The sequence below is a fragment of the Megalops cyprinoides genome, chromosome 1, assembly GCF_013368585.1.
Source record: "Megalops cyprinoides isolate fMegCyp1 chromosome 1, fMegCyp1.pri, whole genome shotgun sequence".
NCBI lineage: Eukaryota > Metazoa > Chordata > Actinopteri > Elopiformes > Megalopidae > Megalops > Megalops cyprinoides.
In genome coordinates, this window is record NC_050583.1 from 55,849,198 (window position 1) to 55,875,236 (window position 26,039).

Below are 26,039 nucleotides of genomic sequence, written 5' to 3' on the forward strand. Positions count from 1 at the left end.
TATCCTTCATTTACAAAAGTTTAAATGGCAGGCTTTCAGGCACATGCAAATGAATGCATGTATTTCCGTATGGAAATGAGGAAAAGATCAAATCTAATAAAATTACAACAATCATTTAAACCACTAGAACTACATTTATGATTTTTGATTATCCTCCGTGTCCATACCCTGATTTAATTGTTCCCTAAGCCTGTTTTCTATAGAAATATAAATCAAAGCATTACATAAGCATTAATTATAGACTGTCAATAGTTCATATTTCAGAAAACATGTAATATGAGGAATTATTTCTTTGTCTCTAAAAGCACAATTGAAGTAATATAGGGGAGTTCCTTCATATCTATATAAGGCAGTGATTATTATGCAGCTTTGACAACGGAATTTAGAGAAATATTGGTTGAGTCACAGAGACTCTGAGCTGGCTTAGATCATTCATCCTACTAGCTACAGCTGCCTTTGATATTCCTGAGTCATGCTGGGGGGTTGTCAGTGAGACTACTCTGTGAATGTGATTAATTTGTTTGGTAACAGAAACACCAGCCTGAAAGAGAGAGTACTGCTATAACATGAAAGTTATAATAGGCACTGCACCACATTTATGTTACCTCATTAACACTTGTCAAATAATCTCATGAGATCCCAGGACATTGGCCATCCGGTGCACTGACCCCAGCTCCTGGTGTGTGCTGTCAAATCAAAAACACAAATATCAGAACTTCATAACAGCAAAAGGCAGGTAATCTTGAGACCAGTGCAATGTCTGCATTTGGGCAAGTAATGTTTTACGGAATTATTCTGTGGGAGGGCTTTTAATATGCTGGCAAGCTAAAAAAAAAATAATAATAATGATCATAATAATGATCACTATAGTATACAAAGGACAGTCTTCAAGGAGCCTATCATGTATGTATGATGCTTCAAGCTTGGTCCATTTCTCTCAGAGTCCATGAGAGGCTCTTTCACTGGTCTCTTGATTCTAAACACAACACATTCAAATTTAATGTGAAGGTCATTGTATTACCAACTTTATCATTAGTCAGCAAGAATGTTTACAGGAACATACTGAACTTCAGACATGTCTGTTCATGCTTAGTGCTCCCGTGCTCCACTCCCCTCCAGATTCCAAGATATATGGTGACAATGCGCTTGTGTCTGTATGTGCACGAGTGTGTTGGTTTGGGAAATGGTGACAAGCCAAACAAACCCGGCAATTAATATAACCACATTGGCTAGATATTTCAATAAAGTTTCCTTGGATGGTTGTGATTGTTTTCACTTAAATGCAGTTGAAACAGTGTCATTTTTACACCCTTCATTTTCTTCCCACTCAAGAGACCAATGCAGCTCAAAGTACAATTCAGCATGTTACTATCTTAAGGCTGAGTACAGTCATAAGATATGATTTTCTCAAAAGACCAGCTTTCAAGGTGCAGTCCCTTGAGAATATTAAAGGAGGAAAAATATATCCAGTGGCATTGCAGAGCAATATATGGCCAATTTACTCTCACAAGAGCAGTGGTCCTTGCATATACCTATTTGTGACTACCACCATCAATATCTTCCAATGTCACAGGAAAAGTGCTGGGGTTCAAATATCATGTTTTTATATGAGCTTTGTAGATTTGCAGGATTCTCTGTGAAAACTATACATAACTGGCATGTCAACATTAACCTCTGGCTCAGAGCATCAATTGCCCAATTATCTTTGTGTTGGGTGACAGATTTCTGCTGTTTCTAATGTACATGTTTTATGAGCGCTTTACTTAAATATGTTTAAGACAATGTTCTGAAATCTATTTAAATGTTGTTACAGTAGCTGGAAATAAATGTGTAGCAGACCATGCACCTGTTATTCTCGGGGATATTGGGACCGAACACCCAACTTTTCAATTGTCTTTACCACTCTCATTTATCAACCCAGAAGATGCTGCTATTTATTGTACAGCACTGATATATTGCTGGGTATTCACCCAATAGAAAGACTTGTAGCAGTCCGCAGGTTCTAACCCTGGCAGTGATGGCACCAACAAGTCTATTGTAACTTGGCTGCATTAAAGTTCTGTTACTGCAGTGGGCCAATTGGAAGACGTTCTTAGTCTGGAAAGCCATGTGAACGCCAACATTATATTTTGTCATGTTCCTAAGCAGAGATGACAATTTTTACTTTTGCTTGAGAGGGAGAGACAAGGCAAATGTGATATGCATGATAATGGACCATTAATAAAATATATTGTCATTACTTTAGATATACAGGAAAATGATGTTGAGATATTAAAAGGAAATGATATAGATATTAATGACAAGATTAGTTGAATCAATTACTGATCAGGGCTTGCTTTGCACATCTACATCATCACACAATTAGTAAATGAAGTCAAGAGGGTGGACCATGGAGCTTGCTGTTTAGAAGAAACCCCACCAAGATCAAATGTTTAACAATTCACATGACTACTTAACAGTCTCTTTGATAAGGTCTTTCAAGATATTTAGTCAGCCTTATTTGGCTGTCAGTAAGCTAAATGATGTTGATCTGTCTCCCTGGACCTGTACTAAAAACGCTTGGCAGGCTTAAAATCACAGATGCATGTGTTAAAATGGCAAAATTTCTAAATAGACCTATTCCATCCAAATGCAATACTTTAATGAAAAAATAGCACCTCTGACAAAAAGCTGATGAGTTTTAATTATATGCTCCATCACTAATTGCTTTATTTGCTCATGTTTTTGGTTTGCTCAAATTGTTATGCATCATTTGCATATCTCTGTTAAACTTTTACCCTATCTGTCCTGTAAAGTGTGGGTAAGCATAATTATAATGCATAATTCATTTACCCAATGGGACTTGAATCGAGCACATCTGTCCAGGGGCTGGCAAAATAACTCTGTGTAGAGCTGGCTCAGGTGGTGGCAACCGAGTTTTCTAGGAGTCTGGGGGAAATCCCTCTAGGCTGGCTGTTTCGTATCTGGTTTTGTGTAATGAGCACATCACAAGGTCTGCCCAAACTTAATCCGTTGCTCAATCAATGCAATGTGGCTCTGGAAACCTCCTTGGGCAACATTGATCACCAGCCCTCCTCTCAGCACTCACAATGTATCTGGGTCTACAATTATTTCAATGTTATGTGTCCAATTAAATTTTTATGTTGGCACCAAGGGCCAACAGTCTGTGGGTGATGATGCACTTTGATGTGGTGATTTGAGGGAGCAAAAAAAAGAGACCCGTACAAGGTGAAAGGTAATACTATTCCAGCATGGAACTCTTTCCTTTTTTATTTTTATATGGAGCCCATGGGGTTTGCTTTTATTTCTCATGGCCATTGCATAATTCATCTATGGCTCTGCTAAACCATATGGAGGCATTTCAAGTAGATCCACTGTCTCTCTCTGCTAGATGTTTTATTGAAAAAAGAACACGAGTTCACGAACATAAAGTGCTATTAACTGACAGAACAGAGATGTTGTTTTAAAATATAAAGCCTCTAAATGTATTACAATTAAAGAAAAAAAAAATAGGAGACAAATGAGAATAATATTAACAGTCTTCTTTAACCTTTACAGTTTTATACATGATGCATGTGTTTGATGTGGTTGAGTGTTGTCACATGAAAACGTGGGTAGAATTCATGATCATGAACATGCTATTGGTGAAACATTTATTAGGTGTGAAACCATGTACGGTGACAGTGACTGGACCTCTTTACCTTCCAGTTTGTGATGAGCAAAAGCCTGGTAAACCCAGTAAAAAATGCTTCATTGCCTGCAGAGAACCGGGGGAAGCGAGGTGGAGTCCCCGGGTGCAGAGGCCCAGCTCCTCCCAGCCTGCCTGTAACCCCAGGCAGAATCAGACTGCATTAATATCATCCATCCAAGTCACTGATTAATGACCTGGAGGACACGCTGCACTTTACACTGAGAGCTTGAGCACAGACAGAGTCTCTCTCTTTCTCTCTCTCTCCCTTTTCCACCTATCTATCTCTCTGTGTCTGCTGCCTCAATTCAATGCGCACATGCCCACATCCAATGTGTTCCTATGGTTCGCTTTCTCCTCAGAATCTTTGCCCTCCCTTCTTCCATGACAACCATCCAACTCCCATGTGAAATGGAAGTGGCAGATGGTAAGAGGCTTGCGGTAAAACTTAATAAATAAAAAAAGGAACCATAACAGAAGAAAAAAAAGAGAAAAAAAGAAAAAATCTGCTGAGAAACAACCGGCATGAAGAGATTTTTCTCATATCTTGACAGGGAAATTACAACCGGAGGGTCCTGCGGGCTGTGGCTGTGCTCTGATGAATGTGGTGCGGCTCGGATAGGTTTGCCACGGTGCTGCTGTGGCAGGAGCTTCGCCGGCTGTTTGGTGTGACAGCCTGCAGGCCCCTCCCCGTCTCATTTAGGAGGCTGATTATATGCTGAGCACTCTTGTTAATCTGCTATCCCGGGCAGCTGGGATGTGGGGGGTAGGGGGTTGGGGGGGGGTTAGTAGTGGTGGTGGTGTGGGAGGGGGGAAGGGAGTGAAGCCTGAACCACACTTCCATGCTAAGGCTAAGGCTGGAGAGGTGGTGCTGTGATCTGCCATTTTGTTCACAAGCTCCTGCTTAGTTCTGGAGCTCCCTGGCAATGCAGGCCGTGAGTGCAGGGCCGCCCGTTTGAGATGGTGGTACGAGCAGGTCCAGCGCAGAGCAGCCTGACCGCAGCCCGCAGGGCTGCACCGTTGGGTGATTCAGAGAGGAAGCGAGGTGGCTGTTGAAGTGAGCATTGCATTGCCATAGCTGTGCTTGATTGATTTTCTGCTCAGCCGGGCGAGTTTTCTGGGTTTGCTCACCAGGAGAACGTCCCTCTCTTCCTGTGTGCTAGGCAAATGGCGTCTTATCATTTGAATGGATGATGCAATCAATGCACTGAGCAATAGCATGAAACAATACCTCAGCTCCACACAGCATCTCAGAAATTGTTTGGTTGCAACAGTGCTGGGCTCTTTTAAAACATGAATGTCCCAAAAGGGTTTGTCTAGAGTATATTTGGACCAAAACATTTCGAAAGTGAGTGTGCTGTCCAAAGTTGGCGAAATCATTTCATCTGATTGCTGAAGCAATGAGGGAACTAGCTCTATGGTTTGGCTGGGCTGGAGTTGGCTGTTATGTAACCGGGAACAATTTCACAGTGTTATCGCCTCCAGAAGTGACGCTTTGATCACACATTCTCACAGACACATCAGATTATCTCCTTAAAAGGACAAGGGTTACGTAAGCCATGAAGAGAGAAGGGAGAGAGAGACTCACATGTGCAGAGGTTGTTGACATTGTTGAATGAACGCTGAGGAGAGAATGAATGCCTTGTATGTTATTATTCCCTGGCTGTCCCCAACGGCAGTGATTTTTTTTTGTTCCTTAAATAGCCAGACCTGTGAGGCTGAACGCGTTGTTGGCTCTCAGTTAGGGACCCTCTTGGCTGATCTTCAAGCAGCCGCAGTCCGCCTTTCGCAAACGAAACGTGCAACTCCCCTTTGGCTTTTTTTTTTGTTTCCTCATTTACTTCTCATTAATTGTTGCTCTTTATACAAACAGATTCACCTCTGGCTTCCATATACATATATATGACTATCATGCTGTCTAATAATTCAGAAAAGGAAATGATGCAGCACCGGGTTCAATGACTTCAATGAATCTCTGACAGGCTTGATTTTGGCCAACAACAGCTGTGAAGTAGAGGAGCAATCTGTGCAGCACCACATTACATTACATTACATTACATCACATCATTGTCATGTAGTGGACACTCTGATGCGGGGAAACTTCCATATGTTACAATTTTTACAAAATTTTTACAAAATTATACTGAGGCAATTTTTGGTTAAGTACCTTGCCTAAGGGGACAAGCAGCAGGGCCCCAGCAGGGAATCAAACCAGCAACCTTTTGGGCACAAGCCCGGCTCCTTAGCACTATGCTACACTACTGACCCAATGCAGGAAAACAAATGCCATTTGTTTAGAGCATTTAGATCATGGTTCCTCAGGTATGCTCACTACTTCTTATTCGAGTCATATTCTACAGTTTTTGATTTTGAGAGTGTGGTTGATATACTGGATAATAACACTAGTTTTGGCGGTCTGAGGTTGGATGTTTTATTTGAATATATTTTAAGTTTTTTCTTGGTTGATAAAGTGAAGCATGGTCAACTGTGTCTGAGGTAGGTTGATCAGAAAGGTTGTCTGATGCAGGGTGATGGTTCAGTTCATTGGCCAGGTCACTGTAAATAGCTGTTTTTTTCAGATAATTGGTTGATTAAGGTGCTGAAGTGTGGGCTGGCTAGGTAAGGTTACTGTAAATGAAATTCGCATTCATTTCAAATTTTTCTCACTCTATGCACTCATATTTTTTTTCAAATTGCATATCTGGCAAGCACTCAAAGTAGCAAAGCTGTGCGCATAAACAAATAAACAAATGAAAACCGTCGGCAGTCTCCCTCCTCCACATGGCAAATAGATAATTCATAATGTCAGTCAAGTATGCAGCTCAATCTTATGCTCGGTAATTCTATTTTGTGACCCCTCTGTTGATATACAGAGCATGACAATAATCTACATAATAAAACACTGGAGTTAACTAAACATTCCAACAAATTCTGGAGCGTTAATCCAGTTCTTGAGGTGTAAGTAGAACATTCAATAATTGCTGTATGTAAAAGAAATGTAAGTTTGGCAACCTCTTCACAGGTTCACTGAGCAGTGTGGAAGTTGAAAGAAAACTCCTTTCACCATGAAGTCAGCAACTCTCAAACAGTTACTGGTTTTAAAACTTTCAGACTTTAGTCATTACATACAAATTTGCTTTGATCAGACTAATATTCTTCAAAAAGTGTCAGATGAAAAAGTTATAATAAATTTTATAATTGGAAATATATTATGTTAAGTAAATATAAATCTTTAAAAAATGGTTCGTTGCTCTCAGTTAAGATCAGATGTGTACATTAATCTCCAGAAAACTGCATCAAACACACATTGCTGATTTAGCTACTTAAATGTCCCCTCAGATAGGCTCTCCATGTAATTTCCTACTGTGAAAGCTCTTCAAAATTACAGAACACATTCTATTAATAAACTCGAAGTAATACTGAATAATTGAACGGCTACAACCAAAAATGTTAAACTGGAATTAACTGTAATGTTCAGTTTTGTACTTCAGCGCCCCCTAGTGACGATGACTCCAGGAAGAAATTGCATCATCATTTGTATTGCACATGAATGACACCAGCGCCCATGTCTTGCTATAATCCATCTCTATCCCATGGAGATCCTCAGGACTCTGGTTTTCATTATAACTTAGGGTTTAATTGCTTAATTGCTTAGCTGGAAATTTGAATTACCCAGTTGATCCAGTTTTTTAAATAAACTGCAGGATGAAAGATATCTCTAAAATCTCCAGTACTGTGGATCTCGAGGACCAGGGGTGGACAACCCTGTTGTGCTTTGGACCACATGCTTTACATTTCTGAATGAAATTGCTGTCTGCTGGCTTTTCCAAGCATTTTGTGTAAAACCAGGCTAATCTTCCATCAGTTCAGCTTTATCAACCCAGAGCTCTCTGATTTTTAAGTAATGGAGCAGGAGTGAACTCTAGTCACATAATTTCTCTGTAGATGGCCTCATAGATTTTTCCCCAATGATACTGCAAACATCCCACCTGAGGGCACACGGTGCATAGGAAGTAGAGGACGCGGTCATAACTGCGCTCGATATTGATCGGAGCAGCCAAACGGCTGGCGCCGCTCCACCTCCTCCGGCGGCTCGATCTGCTTCTGCGAAGGACGCTGCCGCGTCGACCTTGGACGGGCTCTGGAGGCGCGGGGCTGAGGCAGATTTCTGGAGCACAGATGGAGAACGGAAGGGGAACACGGCGGACTGTGCACCTGCGCTCTTCACCCCTGTTCCCCAATGCCCCACCAAAACCCCCCAATGAGGAGACAGCGGGGTTAGACCTCAGAATTAAGGGCAACAAGGGAGAAAGCAGACTATCTCTTGCAGGGACTCTGAAACCAGCGCATTACGCCTTAATGCCTGTCTTTCCAAGCAAGAGAATGAAACAACGACATTGATTCCGAAACCTGAGAAAAAAATGTTGACGTACATACCTGCAACTAAAAACTTCTCTCCGAATATGGTGACAGCAAGTACAAAACAACATGAACAAAATAACAGGCAGTGTTTGTTCAATAACATCAATCAATCGGTCAATAATTCGATCTAATGTGACATACTGTAGCACCCTATAGAAGAGACCCGTGGGTGTTTGAGTCAAGTAAAAGGTTGCTGCATGCCCAACCCTGCATCTGTCTGTATGGATTAGATCAGTTTAGATTAGTTATGTCTCTTTGAATTAAACCATTAATTGAGGAATTAGCAGGAAACACATATTTTACAGGGGTTAGTGTGAGCCAGGACATTGTCCATCAGGGACATACCTAGAGCTCATTAAGAAAGCATAATTAAGATACTGAAAGGCAAGAGTTAAGAGCGGTTCAGAATTTGACTCATGAAAGGTTATGGAAGTCATCTTTAATTCACACAAACTGAAATCCATGGACAATCCATGACACTGACACACACCTTGCCGTTGGGCTGATTGGGTGAGATCACACCTTGGACTGTGTTGTTGCGGGCTGACCCTGACATTCAGGAAGTGATGTGAATGTGACCAGGATATCAAAACAGGATTTGTGAAATCCTTGCAAAAAAAAAAAAACCCAGAGGTGTCACTGTATTTTGTTCCTGTGAAATTTTTACTGTCAATATTTTGTTGCCAACTCTATTTTTATGTCTGCTTTGTTTTCAGTTACAATGTAACTGTTGTGTAGTATAAAAAGAGGTCTTCATTTATATGCTAATGATGTCTGTTTGGGGGAAATGCTTGCTCAATATACAGTGCAGTATGTTTTTACATATTAGTCATCTGACCAAATGATCTGCAGTCAGTATGAACGATGAACTTTCACTGAAATACGGTCACAAGGGCGGTGGACTCAACCATACCACAACACAAAAACATCTGAATGCAATTGGTTCTGAAGGCCGCTTGGTTGGTCAGACCACTGAAAAAGAGGCATAATTTAGTCAACCATCTTACTGGTTATTAAACTGGAATGCAGCTCCTTAATGGAGAGGAAGCACAACAATAAAATGGTCACTGGCAATATAAAAACATTTTTTTTCTCTCTCACTTTCTCTTCCTCTGAAGAAAACAGCCAAGAACGTATCTTCACATAAAATGAGCATACTTAAGAAATGAAACCGCCGGAATTCGAAATTCTGCTGGTAATGTGAAACAGATCTCATACTTTATTCAAAGGAGCCTCGGAAAAACCCCAAAACGGACATTTTCGGAGCACAGATCATTAAACAATTCCCCACAATTAGCAGAAATATCCATGCTCTGAGAGGAGAGAGGTCCTTGAGCGTGTTCCTAAATTATTAGGGTTTGCGGTACAGCGAATGTGGAGACCTCCGCCCCGTGTAATGCATTTCTGTGCCCTGCACTTTCAAAAGGGCTAAACAATCTGATGGTGTTGTACAAACTCAAAGTAAAGAAATGTGAGCTCACGAGGGGAAAATAAAAGCAAGGAAATATGTCAATTGTTGTATTTTTTTCCAGTCTTCCCCACAAGCCACAAGGCTGATCTTCCAACCTCATGTTGAATCTACACAAAAGAAGCAAGGAAATTTGTTGCAGAGTCTTATAGTTTCTGAAACTGAAGGATTAGTAAGGACTTCCCTTCAAATCACATACATACACACACATATACACATACAGTATATACAGTATATACAGTATACGGTATATACAGTATATACATATATACACACTGATGAGCCAAAACAATATGACCACTCATAGATGAACCAAATAATGTTGATCATCTCTAAAAAAGGGCACATGTCATGGTCTGGGTAGATTAGAGTTAGATTATTGTTAAGCAAACAATCAGTTCTCGTAGTCAACGTGTTGGATGCAGGAGTAAAAACCTGAGTGACTTTGACAAGGGCCAAATTGTTATGGCCAGACGACTGGGTGAGAGCATCTCTGAAACGGCAAGCCTTGCATGTGGGGTGCTCCCAGTCAGCAGTGGTGAGTACCTACCAACAGTGGTCCGAGGAGGGACAAACCATAAACCGGCGACAGGGTGTTGGGCGCCCAAGGCTCATCGATGCGCGAGGGCAACGAAGGCTATCCTGTCTGGTCCAAACCGACAGAAGGTTTACTGTGGCACAAGTCACAGAAAATTTTAATGATGATTACGGGAGGAATGTGTCACAACACACAGTGCATCACACCCTGCTGCGTATGGGGCTGCGTAGACTGGTCAGAGTGCCCATGATGACCCCTGTCCATGGGGCCGTGGAAGAAGGTCGCCTGGTCTGATGAGTCCCGCTTTCTTTTAGATCACGTGGATGGCCGTGTACGTGTGCGCCGTTTACCTGGGGAACTGATGGCACCAGGATGCACTGTGGGAAGACGACAAACCGGTGGAGGGAGTGTGATGCTCTGGGCAATGTTTTGCTGGGAAACCCTGGGTCCGGTCATTTATGCGGACGTCAATTTGACACGTGCCACCTACCTAAACATCGTTGCAGACCAGGTGTCCCTTCATGGCAATGGTATTCCCTGATGGCAGTGGCCTCATTCATGATATGTGCCCTGCCACACTGCACACATTGTTCGGGAACAGTTTGAGGAACATGAAGAAGTGTTCAAGGTGTTGCCCCGGCCTCCAAATTCTGTCTAGTATGCTGAACAAATTTTAATAAGCTTTCTGAATTCACTTTGTGTCACATGTCCTTGAATATCCACTAAAGATGTACACATTCAAAGCAGTGCAGTATCAAACACCACATTGCCAGGCCTGTGAAGAGTGTCTGCATTTCCATAACCTAGTGACCCCGGTGACCCAGCATCATCCCGGCACGAAGGTTTAAGAAGCTCAAAATCACCTCGCTAATCTGCAGAGTCCGTTCATCCACTATCCCCTCCTATCGTGACGCCCAGGGCGGACAAAACTATTTGAGACCCAGCCATGGTCACTTTCAGCTTTAGTGAAATAAAGCAACATCGCCATGCGTTCTCACAGAATGCACCTGGTCCCGGCAGATACCTTATAGAGGATCAGCGATATCCTGCAGGCTGGATTAGTGGACACTTTGGCTTTGGCACCAAGGTGACATTTCAAATGAAGGGCTTATATTTGGAATAATACAAAGTCCTTTCCGACTGCCGGCAACTGTCATCTTTATTAACATGGCTTTGCATACTCTGGATTTGCATAATGTGAGCAATAAAAATTCTTAGACCTTTTTTATTTACATTTATGGTAGTAGCTTTTTCCAGCTTGTCTCTGGTTTAAACAATTATAACATTTGTACTATTTTGCTTCCCATGAGTGTCAAAATATTTGAGATCATATGTTTAGAAATATATATTACATTAAATTGGCATTAAATGTTTTCTTTTTTTTCAGTGCAAATGCACTGTCTAAATTCAAAATCATACTTGACATGCATCTCAGGTCTGACTTCACACTATTATTACAGGGTTGGCAAACCCCTTTTTCCTCTATATTTAAGGCTCATTTTCATTTTTTTCTTTTCAAAAAGGTAAAAGAAAACCATTTGAAGGCCATTTGAAACAGGTTTCAAAATACAATGAACAAACATAATTCATAGTGAAAAAAACTGAACCCAAACTGCAGAATTTTGTGTACATCCTTTGTAGAAGTGCATGCTACCAGACGAACCATCACATTTTAACTGCTCCAGTCTATAGTCATCATTGTAAGAAGAGTATTCCTTAATAAATCTGCTATGCGTGTCTTGCGAAATCCTGGAATTAGGCACTGCTTTAAAGCAGCTACAGACTTAACTTCGCCCCAGAATCTCGCAGCCACCTGCGACCAAACTGCACATCTGAGACCGCTGATGTCAACCACTTGGTGCGACGCCTTCGTGTTCCCTTTTCCCGGCCACAGGGGTGTGATTCTGCACAGGTATGAGGTGACATAACGGCCCCGGCGACACATCAGGGACGGAAGTCATGTACTCTACGGGAACGAGCTGTAAATGCCCACCTTGTCGGTGCATTTTTTTCGCTAGCAGTCACATTCAGGCCTCATTAACCATGGCCCTGCCTCTCTCTCCGTTCTCCTACCGCCGGAGCCGTCTGTGAAACATTTCCAGATGCCCTCTGAGGGAGAAAACCACATCCACCAAACTACAGCGTTAGGGAGGGGTTGCTGGCCAAGAAGGGTGAATTTTGCTTGCTTGAATTTTGCTGTCAGCTAGCAATAGCCAATGGAAATTATATATACTGTGTGAACACGTATATATATCAGATATATTTCTGTTGAGCATTAAGAGGTAGGAACTGACAGAAAATGAGAAGCACTGCCTGAAAAACTTAACATCTGGTGCATCATGGGAAGGCTTTGGAAACATTCACAGCTGGTCACTGTGAAGGACATCACAGGCAAAGGCAAAAGGATTAGGGTTTGCATACATTTATTATTTTGTAACAAGGCCTCCGATTGGAATATAACGTTCAAAGTTTTTTTCTTTTTTTTTTTTTACAGTCTTTTGTTCATTACACAAAATGTCACCTTAATTCAAAGTACAAAGACACAACATATACTTTTATCTGTATTATATTTACAGATAAAAAAAAAGATTACCTATAAGGCACTGGCCAACTATCCTTTGTTCACTCTACCGACTTAGGTGTACTTTGTTGTGCATAATACATTTATCACAGGCAATACTGAACAGTGGCACTGCCATATTCCCTTTACCGAACATAAGAAAATGTGTAGTTTCCAGTGTTCCCTTTGTGCAGCCCTGTCTCTGAATATGGTCCTGTGCTTACAGGGGGGGGGGTCCTTCTCTCTGGTGTATCCTAGACTTCCCATAATGCTTAGCTGCATCAGAAGGCCGTGGCCAAAAAATTAAGACTTTTGCAAGACCTCCTCTTTCAGGAGAGCACAATCAATTCTGCAAGAGAATCACATTTGTTCATCCAGAAAACACCAACTGTGGAATTAAAGGGATGATTCTGTATGTACAGAGCAAAAAAAAAACATGATTTTAAGAGGCTACTACCTAAAATCTTTACAACGTTAGCTGGAAGATAAGGCTAGGGCACTTCTGCTGACCCTTAAAATGATCACAAACACGTCTTTATTGCAGATTTCTATTGGCGAAATCACACGGAAAATTGTAATTTACTTGCATAGTCTACGGCACTCAAGTGATTTCTTGATTGTAACTTTGTCCCCACATAGTGTAGGAAGTTTATTTCTAATTGCATTTTAGTACCGTTCATTACAACCATAAGGCAGATATAATTGCAGTACCAGTAAATCAAAGAAGAACACTCAAAAATAAAGACAAGCCTATTTACTGCAGAATAAAAAATAATGTCCTACCTAACTCACTGACAGTTCAACAGTAAGGAACAGTAAGTTAGTATGCTAAATATGTCAATCATTCTCTTTGTGCAATTATTGTGAAACAACCATTTGCACAAAAAAGTACATATTCAACATTTCAATAACAAACATAAGCATGATTATAATACAGGTTTCAGGATATTGCAAAAGCGAAGTGAAGTTAACTCTTGAGTGGTTTACATCTGAATGAAAAGTTGTACCACAGTACATTCCCTTAAAACCTCTTCCTCTGGGAAGACTATCCAGAATATACTAGCAAAACTAAAAGGGGAAAAAGTAGGCACTCGGTGGATTTCAGATGGCACATATCCCTTCATAAGCCAGAAGAGCTGACAACATTTTTCACAGTTTTATATTAACATCCTTCTCAATTTTATAGGCAACTGGTTTTTCCCTTTCCTGGAACACGCTATCCCACTGAGTAGGCATTTTCTATATGGTTGAAAAAATTTGACGAATGCAGATGAAATATAGAAAACCAGCTGCAACAGGATTCAGGGCCGGGGCAGATGTGGAGACAGTATAATCGATACCGAGTGGCCTCTGCACAGCCTTGCACAGCGTGAGGACATTCCAGCCAGATGGCATTTTAACCGTGGCAGCCAGCGTGACCTCTCCGGTTGGCACCGCAGCGGCGTGCTTTTACACTGAGCACTAACGCTAAACCAAAGGTCCCCGATCCTGATTTAATACAAAACCGTGCCAGGAATTCAGACAAAGGGGAACTGAGGGACCCAGAGGGCGACAGAGAGAGGGAGCGAAAGAGGTGCGGGCAGGGTGAGAGAGGAAAAGGTAGTGTCAGGTACAACCGTGGCACAAGAGGACAGCTAGCCTTCGAAGAACTTCGACTCCGGAGATGGACGGAGAGTGCGACGCAAAGCCAGCCCGCAGGGCAGAGGGTGTTACTGATGCAACACTGGGAGCATCCTGGAGGCCTAGCACGGTTGGGCGCGGGCTCCATCCAGACAGCTCTCTGTCCAGGTGGGGCCAGCCAGCTGGTAACAAGGTAACTGAAACACACTGTCGAGACAAACTCATATTTGTTTTTTTAAAAAAAAAACAAAACAAAACAAAAAAAACTAAACTTAAAAAAGAGATTACACTTAAACAATTCATATGCTTTAAACTAATAAAAAAATAGGGAAAAAAAAACTTTAAATAAAAAAGAATATAAAATAATGATATAAAAAATACACGTAAGTCAGACTTATAAGTTCTGTATCATGCGGGATGAGAGTGAGTAACAATGACCAGTATTTGGGTCAATTCATTGAAACAAAAAAACAAACAGAAAAAAAAAAAAAAAAATCACCCCACTCACATCCATACTCGTTTGATGATGCTGGGACTTTGCTATACTTATTGTCATTATCTGCCACTACACAATGTGCTTACATTTGGCTTGGTACCCAAATAAGTGCTATAGTATACATTGACATAGGTATGCAGACCGGAGGAGTATGAATCCACAGGCATAGGTATCTAGTATTCTTAAAGTGCACAGGATTGATACAACAAACTAAGATTGCGTTTAAATAGTATCAAAAGATCTTTTTTTTAAACTAAGCATTCTGCCTATTCCTTCAAACACATGTCAGTGCATGAGTTATATACTGTTTCTTCATAATAACAGAATTTCCCTTCATCCATAGGTCCTTCACTGCTACGTATACAAATGGAGTACCATGTTTGGTGCTTACAAATATTAGACTCAATAGCTTGTCTTCTTTTTCTTCGGAACATTATTATCATTTTTTTGGCACGTAAGCAGAAGGCAAGCTTTGGTCCACGTCCTCCCGTTTTCGGAGTGCGAGTGGCTCCGGCTAGCAGGGGCCGTCCACAGGGTAGAGGCAGGCACAGGGGCCCCCATCGGAGCCGCCAGACACGACCCGGCCCCCCCACAGGGACCCCCAAAAAGGTCTACCACCGGCCACTCACGCTGGCGATGTCCGAGTGGAACTGCCGGGGCAGACGGCCGCTGGCACCCCCTTCCAGAAAGGATGAGCGGATGTTGGGGGGCTCGAAGAGTTTCCTCCTGTTCTTATTTAATTCTAAAAAAACAAGGGAGCAGATAAAAAAATGATACTTTTTCCTTTTCTCTCCAGAAAAGACTAAACTCCATCAATTACTACACTGTCACTACACTACACTGTCTCACACCCATGTTGGATTGTGTAGCAACTCATGTTTATAACTTGTGTTTGGAGCGTTTACTGCTGTGTTGAAATGGTCTGAGAATGATGACGACCTCTATGTTGGCAGGCCATAACATAGCTGTGAGTAAGGGAGAGTTTTCCAAGGCACTCCTTTAGCACAGCTTATGGGACAATCCGTTAGCAACTGACATTGGTAAGCCGGTTAAAGTGGCATGGAGCGCTCCATTCAGATTCTGTAACTCAAACGCAATGAGGCAGAAAGAAAGAAAGAAAAAAAAACAAGACAATGTGCTTTTAAGCAAGCTAGAATTAATCACAAGATGCCTATATCATTATGCTGGCAGGCCTCCTGTATTAACCATGCTCCTCGCCAGCAAAAACAAGAAATGTGATTCCTTAAGGCTTTCAAAAAAGGTTTTCATTTGAGAAGGGCAGTCCTGTGTTTATTATACTCTATTTCTGGCTGGAGTACAGAAAAGTGGATCTGAATTAGGTGGGGTTGACAGCGCCGGAGTTCTCAGAGTGTTTTTGTTTTATGAGGAGAGAAGAGAAGGAGGATATTCCTATTTTCGAGCTCCAGATCCCATCAGTTGAGATTACGGTAGATTTGCGCTTGGCCGGAGAGCACGGCACTGGAATAAAAACTCGCCTTCAGCCATTTCCGGCTTGCAGGAAAACTGGCCATTAGCTCTCTGCACTTCTACCGTGTGGAAGTCACACAGACATTTGTAATTCTGCGATTAAAATTAAGATTAAATTTTAAAGAGGGAGCCAAAAACAATGACATCCAACTTCACTCATGCACAAAGATTCAAAATAGCCCACCATTCTGACTGGAAAGATGCAAAAATCACATTTAACCCATTCTGTATGGAGCTATACTGAGGCCCACTTATGCTTGACCGTAGGGAGGGGGGGGGGGGGGGGGGATTTATATCACTGGTGTCAGCCTATGGCTGCATGCTTTCGCCTAATGCATCATCAGCCAGACTTCTATTTAAACTTGGAGCTAAACCACATTTGACATTGACAGAGAACTTATGAACTGCATGTTAAAAGCAGCTAAGGTGGACCTACAAGAATGTAAAACCCTGGGAAAATGACTGGTTGGACAAAATGTTTTTTTTTTTTCCCTATGTTCCACAGACTGTGGTGCGAAAATCCAGGGAAAAATTTTTCCCTGGATTTGATTTACTCATAGTTACACCCGCACTGACTTTTAACACACAACACAGTTCATGGTTTTCCACTACATACCAACACTCCGCAAACATTGAGATTGATTTTTCAATTCAGTTAGACATATACTGTGAATGATGACCGTGAGGTAAAGTGCCTTAAGTGCCCTTTGAAAGCCATGGAAACGGTTACTGTTTACATCCTTAGGACTCCTTTACAGGGAACGCCTGGATGTATCCCACCATCTGGTTGTTGAACAGATTGCCATTCAATCATGATGCACATCTACTGGAGCCAATTTCACAGTGACCTCATCAAGACTTCATCACTACCCTATCGGTGCGTTAGAAACAAAGTGAACTGATCTCAGGGAGCTGGACATCCTGGATTTTCGCTCAGACCCAGCAGGGGTAGTTCTCAGAGAGGACTCACCTGAGATGGCCAGCAACATTTTCCTGCGAGCGCCAAATGTGGTAATGCCAAGCTCTTTCAGATCCTGGTCTGTCAGCGTGAGGAACGTCTGAAGGTCAATCTGAGGGAAATGCGAGTTTTCATTGTTCATTCTAAATTAAAACACTTGACATTGTGAACATGTTGTAAGTTTACTCAGTAATACAAAAACTCTATAAATGCATTTTGCTTTGTTCATTGGAAGTCACTGCCATAATGCTACTCAACACACAAGTCTAGGCTGAACTATTTAGCAGTGCAAACAAAATACCCAGTCTGCATTATCTTTTGCATGCAGCATGCAGGAATCATTAAGTAAAGATGATAAGAGAAAGAGTTTCTATAATATTACTTCATTCTGCAGTATGAGGTTTTTCAGTGTAATACAAATATTTATGAAAACAGCTGGCATTTAGAATAAGACATATCTTGACACTTTAATCTCACGCCAGCAGGGACAGATTGTGAGCACATTTCTGAAGGTCCTTTAAATGGCAAGGGTGCCATTTTGATCAAGATTGATTCCCTCCAGCCTGGCATCGATGCCAGTCCAAAAGAGAGGATCCGCACCTCTTGCTGCTGAAAGACGTCTGTGTACTTTCCCAGCCCCAGCTTGCTGAAGAGCTCCGGAAGGTCAGACCCTTTGAAGGACGTGTTGAGGTTGCACCCATTGCTGCCCGTCATCGAGGAAATGCAGTCCACGTAGTTGCTGCTGCTCAGGTAGTGCTCCACTGCCAGCCAAAGAAAAATAAACACGTTTAAGTTTATGACGGTAGTGTTTAAAGCCATTTATGTGAGCGGAATTTATTAATTTACGAGACTTCCACTTTCAGGCCAGCCTTTTTTGCTAACCACAGCACTTTCCAATCCCTTGCTGAGCATCACTGTTCCATTCAGAGGTACTACCTACTGTGTACATGGTCATGATGAATTAGATGAATTAAACTGGGCTATAGATTTCAGCTTAATGCTATTGTGTATTCACAAGATGGTACTTGTAAACGAACCCTGATTGCATTTACTGGCCTGGGCAAGGGGGCATGATGCATTAATTTCTTGCTGAATGTAAGACTAAAGGGGCTTCAAGAAGCATCTGTTTTAATTTCGCTGCAGGTGAGAGAGTTTAGTTCTCATGTGTTAATGAAAAGCATGGTTTCACAGCTGGACAAGCAAGTTATTAAGTTAAAAAAAAAAAAACACTACACACAAACCCTTACACATGTATGTCTGCATCTGACCACACCCACACATAGCTCCCAACCCACAGGGAACAAGTAGGGGCTGCCCTGATCACCTGATTTGTTCTGCTTCCTCTTGGGACTGATGGCGGTGGGGAATTCGGAGTGCCCAGGAAGCCCATTTCCGTTCCTCTCCCTCCAGTTGTCCGAGTCGCTGCCACTCCCCACGCCCTCCCGACTGTTGGACCGAGACAGGGACAGAGTGGAGCCCTGGCAGAGCGCATAGCACCAGTTAGAACTCAGCTAAATGAAGAGAAGCAACACCTATCACCCAACCAGAGTGGAATGTAGAGGGGACTACATGAGGACGTTTGATGGCAGTCAACTCTTTGTCTCCACCAGATCCTAAAGCAGGACTATTCAACTTTGGTCTCGCCATCCACCAAGGCTGTCAAACTCTCTCAGGGTCAGTCCCATTACATTTCATTCATTACATTATATTACATTAATTTTATATTATATTTACATAAATGAATGTAATCTAATGTACCACTCTCAGAACTGAGGGGTGAGGCTCAGTGTATTCAATCAGGATCCTGTACCATCTTTGCTCTTTGTACCATCAGGTGGTTAAGTGCTTTGTTGTACAGAATGCCTACCATCATGGCTGCCCTCCTTAACCGGTGCTGAACATATAGTAACCAAACCTTTAAGAGAACTAAAGGGAGGATGCCTTCCAGTTTACCTCATAGGTGGTGGACATGGTGGGCTTGTAGGACACATGGTTTGCCCGGCGAAGCTCCTTGATGGTCTCAGCTGGCATGGACTTGGAGAAGCCCAGGCCGCTCCATGTGTTGGTGGGGGTCCGCACCTCTGTCACCACGGGCTTCTTCAACATGGCTGAACACCATCGCAGCACGACAACCAAATCAAACACTGGGCTCCAGTAAGCAATTCATACGTGCAATGAAGATATGCAATGGACTTGGCTTGAGCCCCACTGGACAAATGATGTTCAGCAAACAAAAAGTCCCGTGAAATAAACCATCCACACCAACATTTTTTTGAAACAGAATGACTGCGACTCCGATCCTGGCAGAATAATAACAGGTCGTGATAAGCGAGCTCATTGGCCGCAGTCAGGCGGTGAGAATTTGCAACCCACAACAAGAGTAGCTTGGAATGATTTTATTACAGGGTTTGATGTTTACTGTAAATCAGAAATAGAGAGATAATGATATAGCACGGCACACCAGTCAGGATTTTCTCCCTTTTATATGGAGACACAGCAGCATTGCCCCATTCTTAGCTGACAAAGTAGACTAAACATATCATATATCATAATTTGTTACCAATCAAGCTATTCATTGTGACAGTAAAGAGAGGGATAATTCATAAAGATGGATTTTGTAACTTTTACACAAAAGTGGCAGCGTACCAAATTTATAGGTTTTGAGGAATGGTGAAATTCCACTTACCTTTGGTTGCCAGCAGCTTTTTCTGTTCATAGTCAAATGCCTGAAAGGAGACCAACGGAGTGTTTATATGTAGCAAACAAAGGTTAAGGATGCTTTCCCAGAATTCTCTCAGCACAGGCTCAAGATAAGTGCTGGTACAAGCTAAACTTCTCAACCATTCACAACACAGCTTTGTTGAACAGAAATGTTGCCTTCTTTCCTTAAAAAAAAAAAAAGATAAGAACAACAAGTGGCTCATGTTTCTCAGAAGTGTTGCTATGAGGTCACAAAGAAAACAGCTGGAATATTGGCATGCGGATTGCGATACTGGAGGAGAGGATGGGGAGACAGGATGTTCCACCCAGAGTGACCCCGCGTTCCCGCTGTGCGCGCATTCTAAACAGCCCACTGCACTGGAAAAGGAGCGCCGCTCACACGGAGTACCTGCATGCTGGGGAAGGAGGACTGTGGGGCCAGACGGATCCTCTCCGAATTCTGCTGGGCTGCCCTCTCCGCCGCCCGCTCGCTGCCTGGGGCCCTCTTGTCTGCCACGGGGCTCTCGGACGCGCTCGAATCAGAGTCGGAGAGCAGGCAGTCTGAACTGGAGGAAACGAGGGGAGAAAAACACAGTCAGTAATACATACTGAGTACAACCATCGCCTCAAACAGCTGAGGACTGGAACCATACTGAGCTCCTAGAAATCTGGGCCCTTATTTGGGGCCCCAGTGGCAACTGTGCATCAGTGGGCTGGGAATGCTTTGATCCTCCTCCCAGGAAAATACAGTACAGTGTCCTGTTAATGGACTTCATATAGATTTCATTAAGCAAGACAGAGAGCCAAAGTATTCTGCACATAAAAGCACTCCGGTGTCTCGGACTATTGAGTCTTCTGTGGGGTGTTCAAAAGCAGTTTCTATAGCCAGGACAGAAAATCAAAGTATCCTGCACATTAATACACACCGGCGGCTGTCCCAGGGTTCCTTTCACTCCAAAATAAAAAGCCGAGAGTCGGCAGTGGGGACAGTTTTGCGCCAACACGCTGGGAGCTGTTTGGAAACAAGCAATTACTCTTCATGGGTTGACCTTTTACGGCCGTCACTGAAGACAATTAATTCCAGAAAAAGGGCTCTGGCCCCTGAGACCAGAGTTCAAGCGGAAATTCGAGACGTCAGGCTGCCTGACAGCTCCACACCCACTGCCTCCGCACCGATTCCCAGCCCGTTTTACTGCTTGATCATAAAGTAACAGAATTACCAGACAGGTTCATTCTGTGGTTAGGGAAACAGTTTAGATGGCCTACCACAACCCAGCGTGTTCAACAATTGTGCTGTGAATACAAAGGGAAGATCCGTTTGTCTTTCTTTTTTGAGGGGATGCTGTAGGTCAGGGCTTTACTTTCAGTTTCTCATGTGGTTATAGAATGCCAATCAATACTTAAGTTTTTACAGCCAATTAACGGTCAATGTGTGACAACGGAAATCAACACACTGAATAAAAGATCGACTGGAGGAGTGTCTATTTCTGGGGCGGCAGGTGAAGTTAGGCCATGAGCATACGTACTGCAGGTGGGAGTTTTTGGTGCCCTGAAGCAGCTCCACTGCTTGTCGTTTTCCGGCAGACGTCTTGCACGAGGCCAACATTTGCTTCAGCTCGTTGCTGTTCGCCGAGTGAGAGGGACTTCTTGGCATGCCCACCTCCACAAAGGCGTCATTGGAACCTGAAACACATGTGCAGGCCTGTTTTCCTTTCTGCCGCAATAATAAACCGAGGCCGGGAACCAAACTTCGCTTAAAACCTCCGTAAGCGTCAAAGAATTCGATGTCAGCGGTCTTAATTACCATAGCCACACTCTGGAAATAACACGTTTAATTATCTGCTCAACTTCAAACCTACTGCGCTAATGCCCGCACAGCCAGCTCAAACAGGCTAAATATAACTGTGGTATAGCAGGAGAGGGCTGAACCACGCTCGGCTGATAAGCCTAGCGAGTAGCAAGGAACAGGAAGATGTACACCTATAACCCCAGCCCAGTGAACACGGGTGAGTACACCTCACATTCCAGATTTGGAGAGCGCCGTGCCAGACGAAACACATCTCCTCCCTGACGTGTGCCGGTACCTTCGTCTGGGCTGGACTTGCTGGACAGTGGCTCAGAGGGACAGTGACCGCTGGCCTCCTGCACGGCGTCGCTGTGGTTGGGGTTCAGTACTTTGTCGGCCAATGACGCCGCGGACATCCTGCCGTAGACTGAGCTGGGATGCTGCAATCGGACCACCAGCAAGGGTTAGTTCATGAGCCCATGTAAGTTTTCTGTGTTTTAAAACAGTATTTCCTAGACCAAGGTGGGCCCCTATGATTTTGAGCACTGCCACAACAAATACTGGATTACAGTAAGCGAGAACAGAACAAAGAAAGTTCAAAAATCAAGGGCTGAGAAAATGCTTACACAACATACCTTGTATATGTATATACACATGCCTATGGAATGGGTCTGACTGCGTATATGGGTCAGACTGAGATATAACCCACTAAAGTGTGCAATGACAGTCGCGGCCGTGAGAGATAGAAGGTGCTCTGTGGAGTGAATGAATTGGCTTTTACTGAAGCCAAGCATGCTTTTAAAGGTCACCAGCTGGTTCCTTACTTACATAGTAATGCATGTGTCCCCCATGCACATACTGAAGTGAGGCGAAACAGCGTGTGACTAATATTGGTAAGGCAGCATCTGTGGTACCTTGACAGGGGAGACTGTTTTGCTGCAGTCGGGGACTCCGTTGACCTGGGTGTCTATGGGGGCCAGTCCTGGAGGCGGGGAAGGGGTGCTCTGGGTGTACCCCTGGACCCCTGATAACAGGATGCTGGTCAGGGTGGCCTGTGTGGCTGGGTGGATCATCAGCGGTGATGAGAATCCTGAGACAGCAAGTGCTTTCGTTAGTGCGCAAGACAGGCAAACATATTACATCACATTCTGCATGTCTGGACACACACTCTGTGGATGCTCTGACTCTAGATAGCGAGACTGTGTGTGTGTGTGTGTGTGACATTATGCATTTTTTGTGTCCCTCTGTCTCTGGACTGTTACGTGTGCACAGCTCATTGTGCGTTTGTGTGAGAGCGTCGTGTGTGATCCTCTGTCCTTGCACTTTGTGAGTGTGTGTGTCTCTGTATTGGAAATGTTGTGTGTAAATGTGTCTTTCTCTGTCTTTGTGTGTGTGTATGTGCACCCAAGCGTGTGTATATCTTTGGATGAGGGCATGTGTGTGCACGTGTTTGCATGTATGTACACATACATTTGTGTGTGTGTGTGTTTATGTGTGTGGGAATGTTTTGGCTGATGCCACTGCAGATCCCTCACCCGGAGTGCTGGACGGGCTGGCGAGAGAGCTGGACCACAGGGTGGGGCTGGGGGTGCTGGAGCCGGAGGGCTGCAGGGGGCTCACAGAGCTGTTCAGGGCGTTCAGGAGGGAGTTGGGGGCCGAGGAGCTGGTCATGGAAGCAGCTGTGGGACCCAGGAGGCCTGAAAAAACACAGGCCGAAACGTAAAAGGTGTAAACAGAATTTATAGAACTTTCATTTCTGAGAATAATAATTGCAAATCCCTGCAGATGCAAATTTACAACTCGGTGTATTCGCAGAGGCATATAAAAACAGTTTGATTCTCGATTGTGGGCAGCAAATGCTCATTTAAATCTAAAAATAATCAGCGGATTGCTCTGGCACTGTAAGCGGTAATCTGGGGGAGGCTACAGCTACACTTACCAGTGGGGGCAGCTCTGCAGTGGCACGTCTCACCCACAGGGCAGTTAGTTCCGGAAAAAAAATAATCGCGAGGAAAAAGACGCTGCTGCTATGTGTTTAAACTGGGCACTGCCTTGCCCCGGTCAGATAGCATTATGGCCTAAAGCTGACTACGGGTGTTCTGCAGCGATGAATTTGGCACGATGCCAGGAAAACTCTCGCCCTGAAAATCAGCGCTTCTCAGCAAACTGGAAGAACGGCCCCAGTGCTTAGGGGTGCATGGCGCTCCTTACCCAGGCCGGTGAGCCCCAGGCCAGCTGAGGTCAGGATGTCCAGGCCCACAGGGCACATGACGGTGGGAGGGCTGCTGCTGCTGCTGCTGCTCAAGGGCGCGGACACCCCGCTGTTCTCCAGGCCCAGGAGGAATTTCCTGGCCTCGTACATGTTCAAGGCATTCCTCTCCACGCTCTTCACTATCACAGACTGGGGGATAACAGGAGAGAAATGAGACAGTGTTACCATGGTGTGGCAGCAATGGTGGGGATTCTGTAATGAGGCAATCACACCACCAGAAAGCATTAGTTTTTGAGCCAACTGACGTTTTCTCTTTTAAAACAGTGTTTCCAAGTGTGCCCCTACGCTCTGGAGCACTGCCATGACAAAAACTTTGACTGCAGTAAGTGGGAACATAACAAAGAAAGCTGGAACCATGTGAACCATGAACTGATACAGGCTCTTGTGTCAAGTGTATTTTTTCTGACTAACGAAAAAGCAGGCAGTTTTGGGAGAGTGCATTGTGGTGAGAAACATACCAAGGTTTAGAGACTAATGACGAAAGCACTGAGTGAGCATTACTCTCGTGGGGGACATTTGGGAAATTCTTTTAAAAAAAAGAGAGAAAATACAAAACATTTCCTCGGTCTGGGACCCGCGATTGTGTTTTATGAACTGTGAATAGCATCCGCCTCGGTACCTTACACACATCCTGCATGGTCAAATTTTGGCAACCGTTTTTTTACCAGCGCGTGAGGAAACAGCAGGCGCCCGGCCATCTCCAGAGGCAGGCTGGGAAACGAGCAGGCAGTTAAGCGGGGCCCGGGAGGAGAGGGAGTGCGGAGGCCTTGCGGTGCCAGCACTCCAGCGGCGCGCTTGAGGCACATCCCAAACGAGGGGTGCCCCACCATCGGGCGCAAACAAACAAGAGCCGGGAGAGCATTTTCCGCACAGACAGCAAACGGCAGAGAAAAACATCTTCTCTATCTGATTGCACGTCAAATGTCACAATGGATACAGCCGATGTCCAGAGATGGAGACTTTGATTCCCACGTGCCTAGCCGTTACGTGCAAATAAAATCCCCCTGGGCACGCGGAGAGCAAGCACGGAGGTTGCCGCAGCAACCACCCGAGATGGGCGGTTCGAGGCCTGTCACAGTTAATTGCTGTAAATGTCAGATCTGCGGGGATGAACGTGAGGAAAAAATGAAACGCTACAGGTTTTCATACCTTAAAAGGCAAATTCGTTCCACTCTTTATTGAGCTTCCACGGAGGAGTAAAGAGAACAGGGCGGAGACACAACACAAAGCTAACAAAAGGAAAACTAATTCTGATCTGCACCAGTTTGAGCCACTCAGTTTACACTGTACAGACCCTTACTTAATGCATGTAAACTCTTTCACAGGTTGTTCATAATTGTGAATTTACCCTGTATATCTGTATTATTGTAAAAAAAATGTTTGCTGCTGCCTAAGAGTTATTGTCATTATTTAAAATTTCTGGGAAAAAAATCTTCCCACATCTGAACATTGGGGAAGCCCAGTGAACGTCAGGGCTGCAACCCACGAAGAAGAATATACAGTAAAGAATGCTAACCAACATTGCCGTTTCTGTAATCCTTTAACCTTCCCAGAAGGAATCTGGGAAGTACTGTGGTAGGGTATGAGAAGGGTAGGGGAGCCCAGGTGGGTATGGGGATGGGTTTGGAAGGAGCCACGAAGGTGATGGGGCGGGGCTGAAGAGGATCAGCGGAGCCCACACTACCTTGCTGGGCTGCCTGGGCTTTGGCTTGATGCTGATGAAAACATCCAGCTGCTCCATCAGAGATGTGATGCACTGCGGCTCCACCTCCACGTCCTCTTTAATGTCAAACATCAGCACCAGGGGGAGGCAGCCCTGAGAGAGAGAGAGAGAGAGAGAGAGAGAGAGAGAGAGAGAGAGAGAGAGAGAGAGAGAGAGAGAGAGAGAGAGAGAGAGAGAGAGAGAGAGAGAGAGGGAGGAATATTGAGGCGCATTACATACAACCTTTCTCACATTTCTCAAAAAATATCTACTTCTGAGCATCACCCTCAATGACCGTCTGGCTGCCGTCCTACAGAGACAAATCCACGGCTGCTCCAAAA

General features: G+C 43.8%; 1 protein-coding gene across 1 annotated transcript in view; it reads right to left on the reverse strand.

Annotated features, from left to right (window-relative positions):
- Positions 1–14,713: 14,713 nt before the first annotated feature.
- Positions 14,714–26,039, reverse strand: part of LOC118778338 (protein bicaudal C homolog 1-like) — a 65,187-nt gene continuing 53,861 nt past the window's right edge. The window contains exons 9-21 of the mRNA XM_036529843.1: positions 25,681–25,812; positions 23,936–24,125; positions 23,260–23,421; positions 22,639–22,814; positions 22,023–22,164; positions 21,465–21,621; positions 20,348–20,504; positions 19,925–19,964; positions 19,192–19,346; positions 18,563–18,716; positions 17,839–17,999; positions 17,251–17,350; positions 14,714–15,534 (exon numbers count right to left, since the gene is read on the reverse strand). Of these exons, the coding sequence (XP_036385736.1) occupies positions 15,404–15,534; positions 17,251–17,350; positions 17,839–17,999; positions 18,563–18,716; positions 19,192–19,346; positions 19,925–19,964; positions 20,348–20,504; positions 21,465–21,621; positions 22,023–22,164; positions 22,639–22,814; positions 23,260–23,421; positions 23,936–24,125; positions 25,681–25,812 (1,857 nt within the window). The 3' untranslated portion in view covers positions 14,714–15,403. The remainder of the gene's footprint in view (positions 15,535–17,250; positions 17,351–17,838; positions 18,000–18,562; positions 18,717–19,191; positions 19,347–19,924; positions 19,965–20,347; positions 20,505–21,464; positions 21,622–22,022; positions 22,165–22,638; positions 22,815–23,259; positions 23,422–23,935; positions 24,126–25,680; positions 25,813–26,039) is intronic.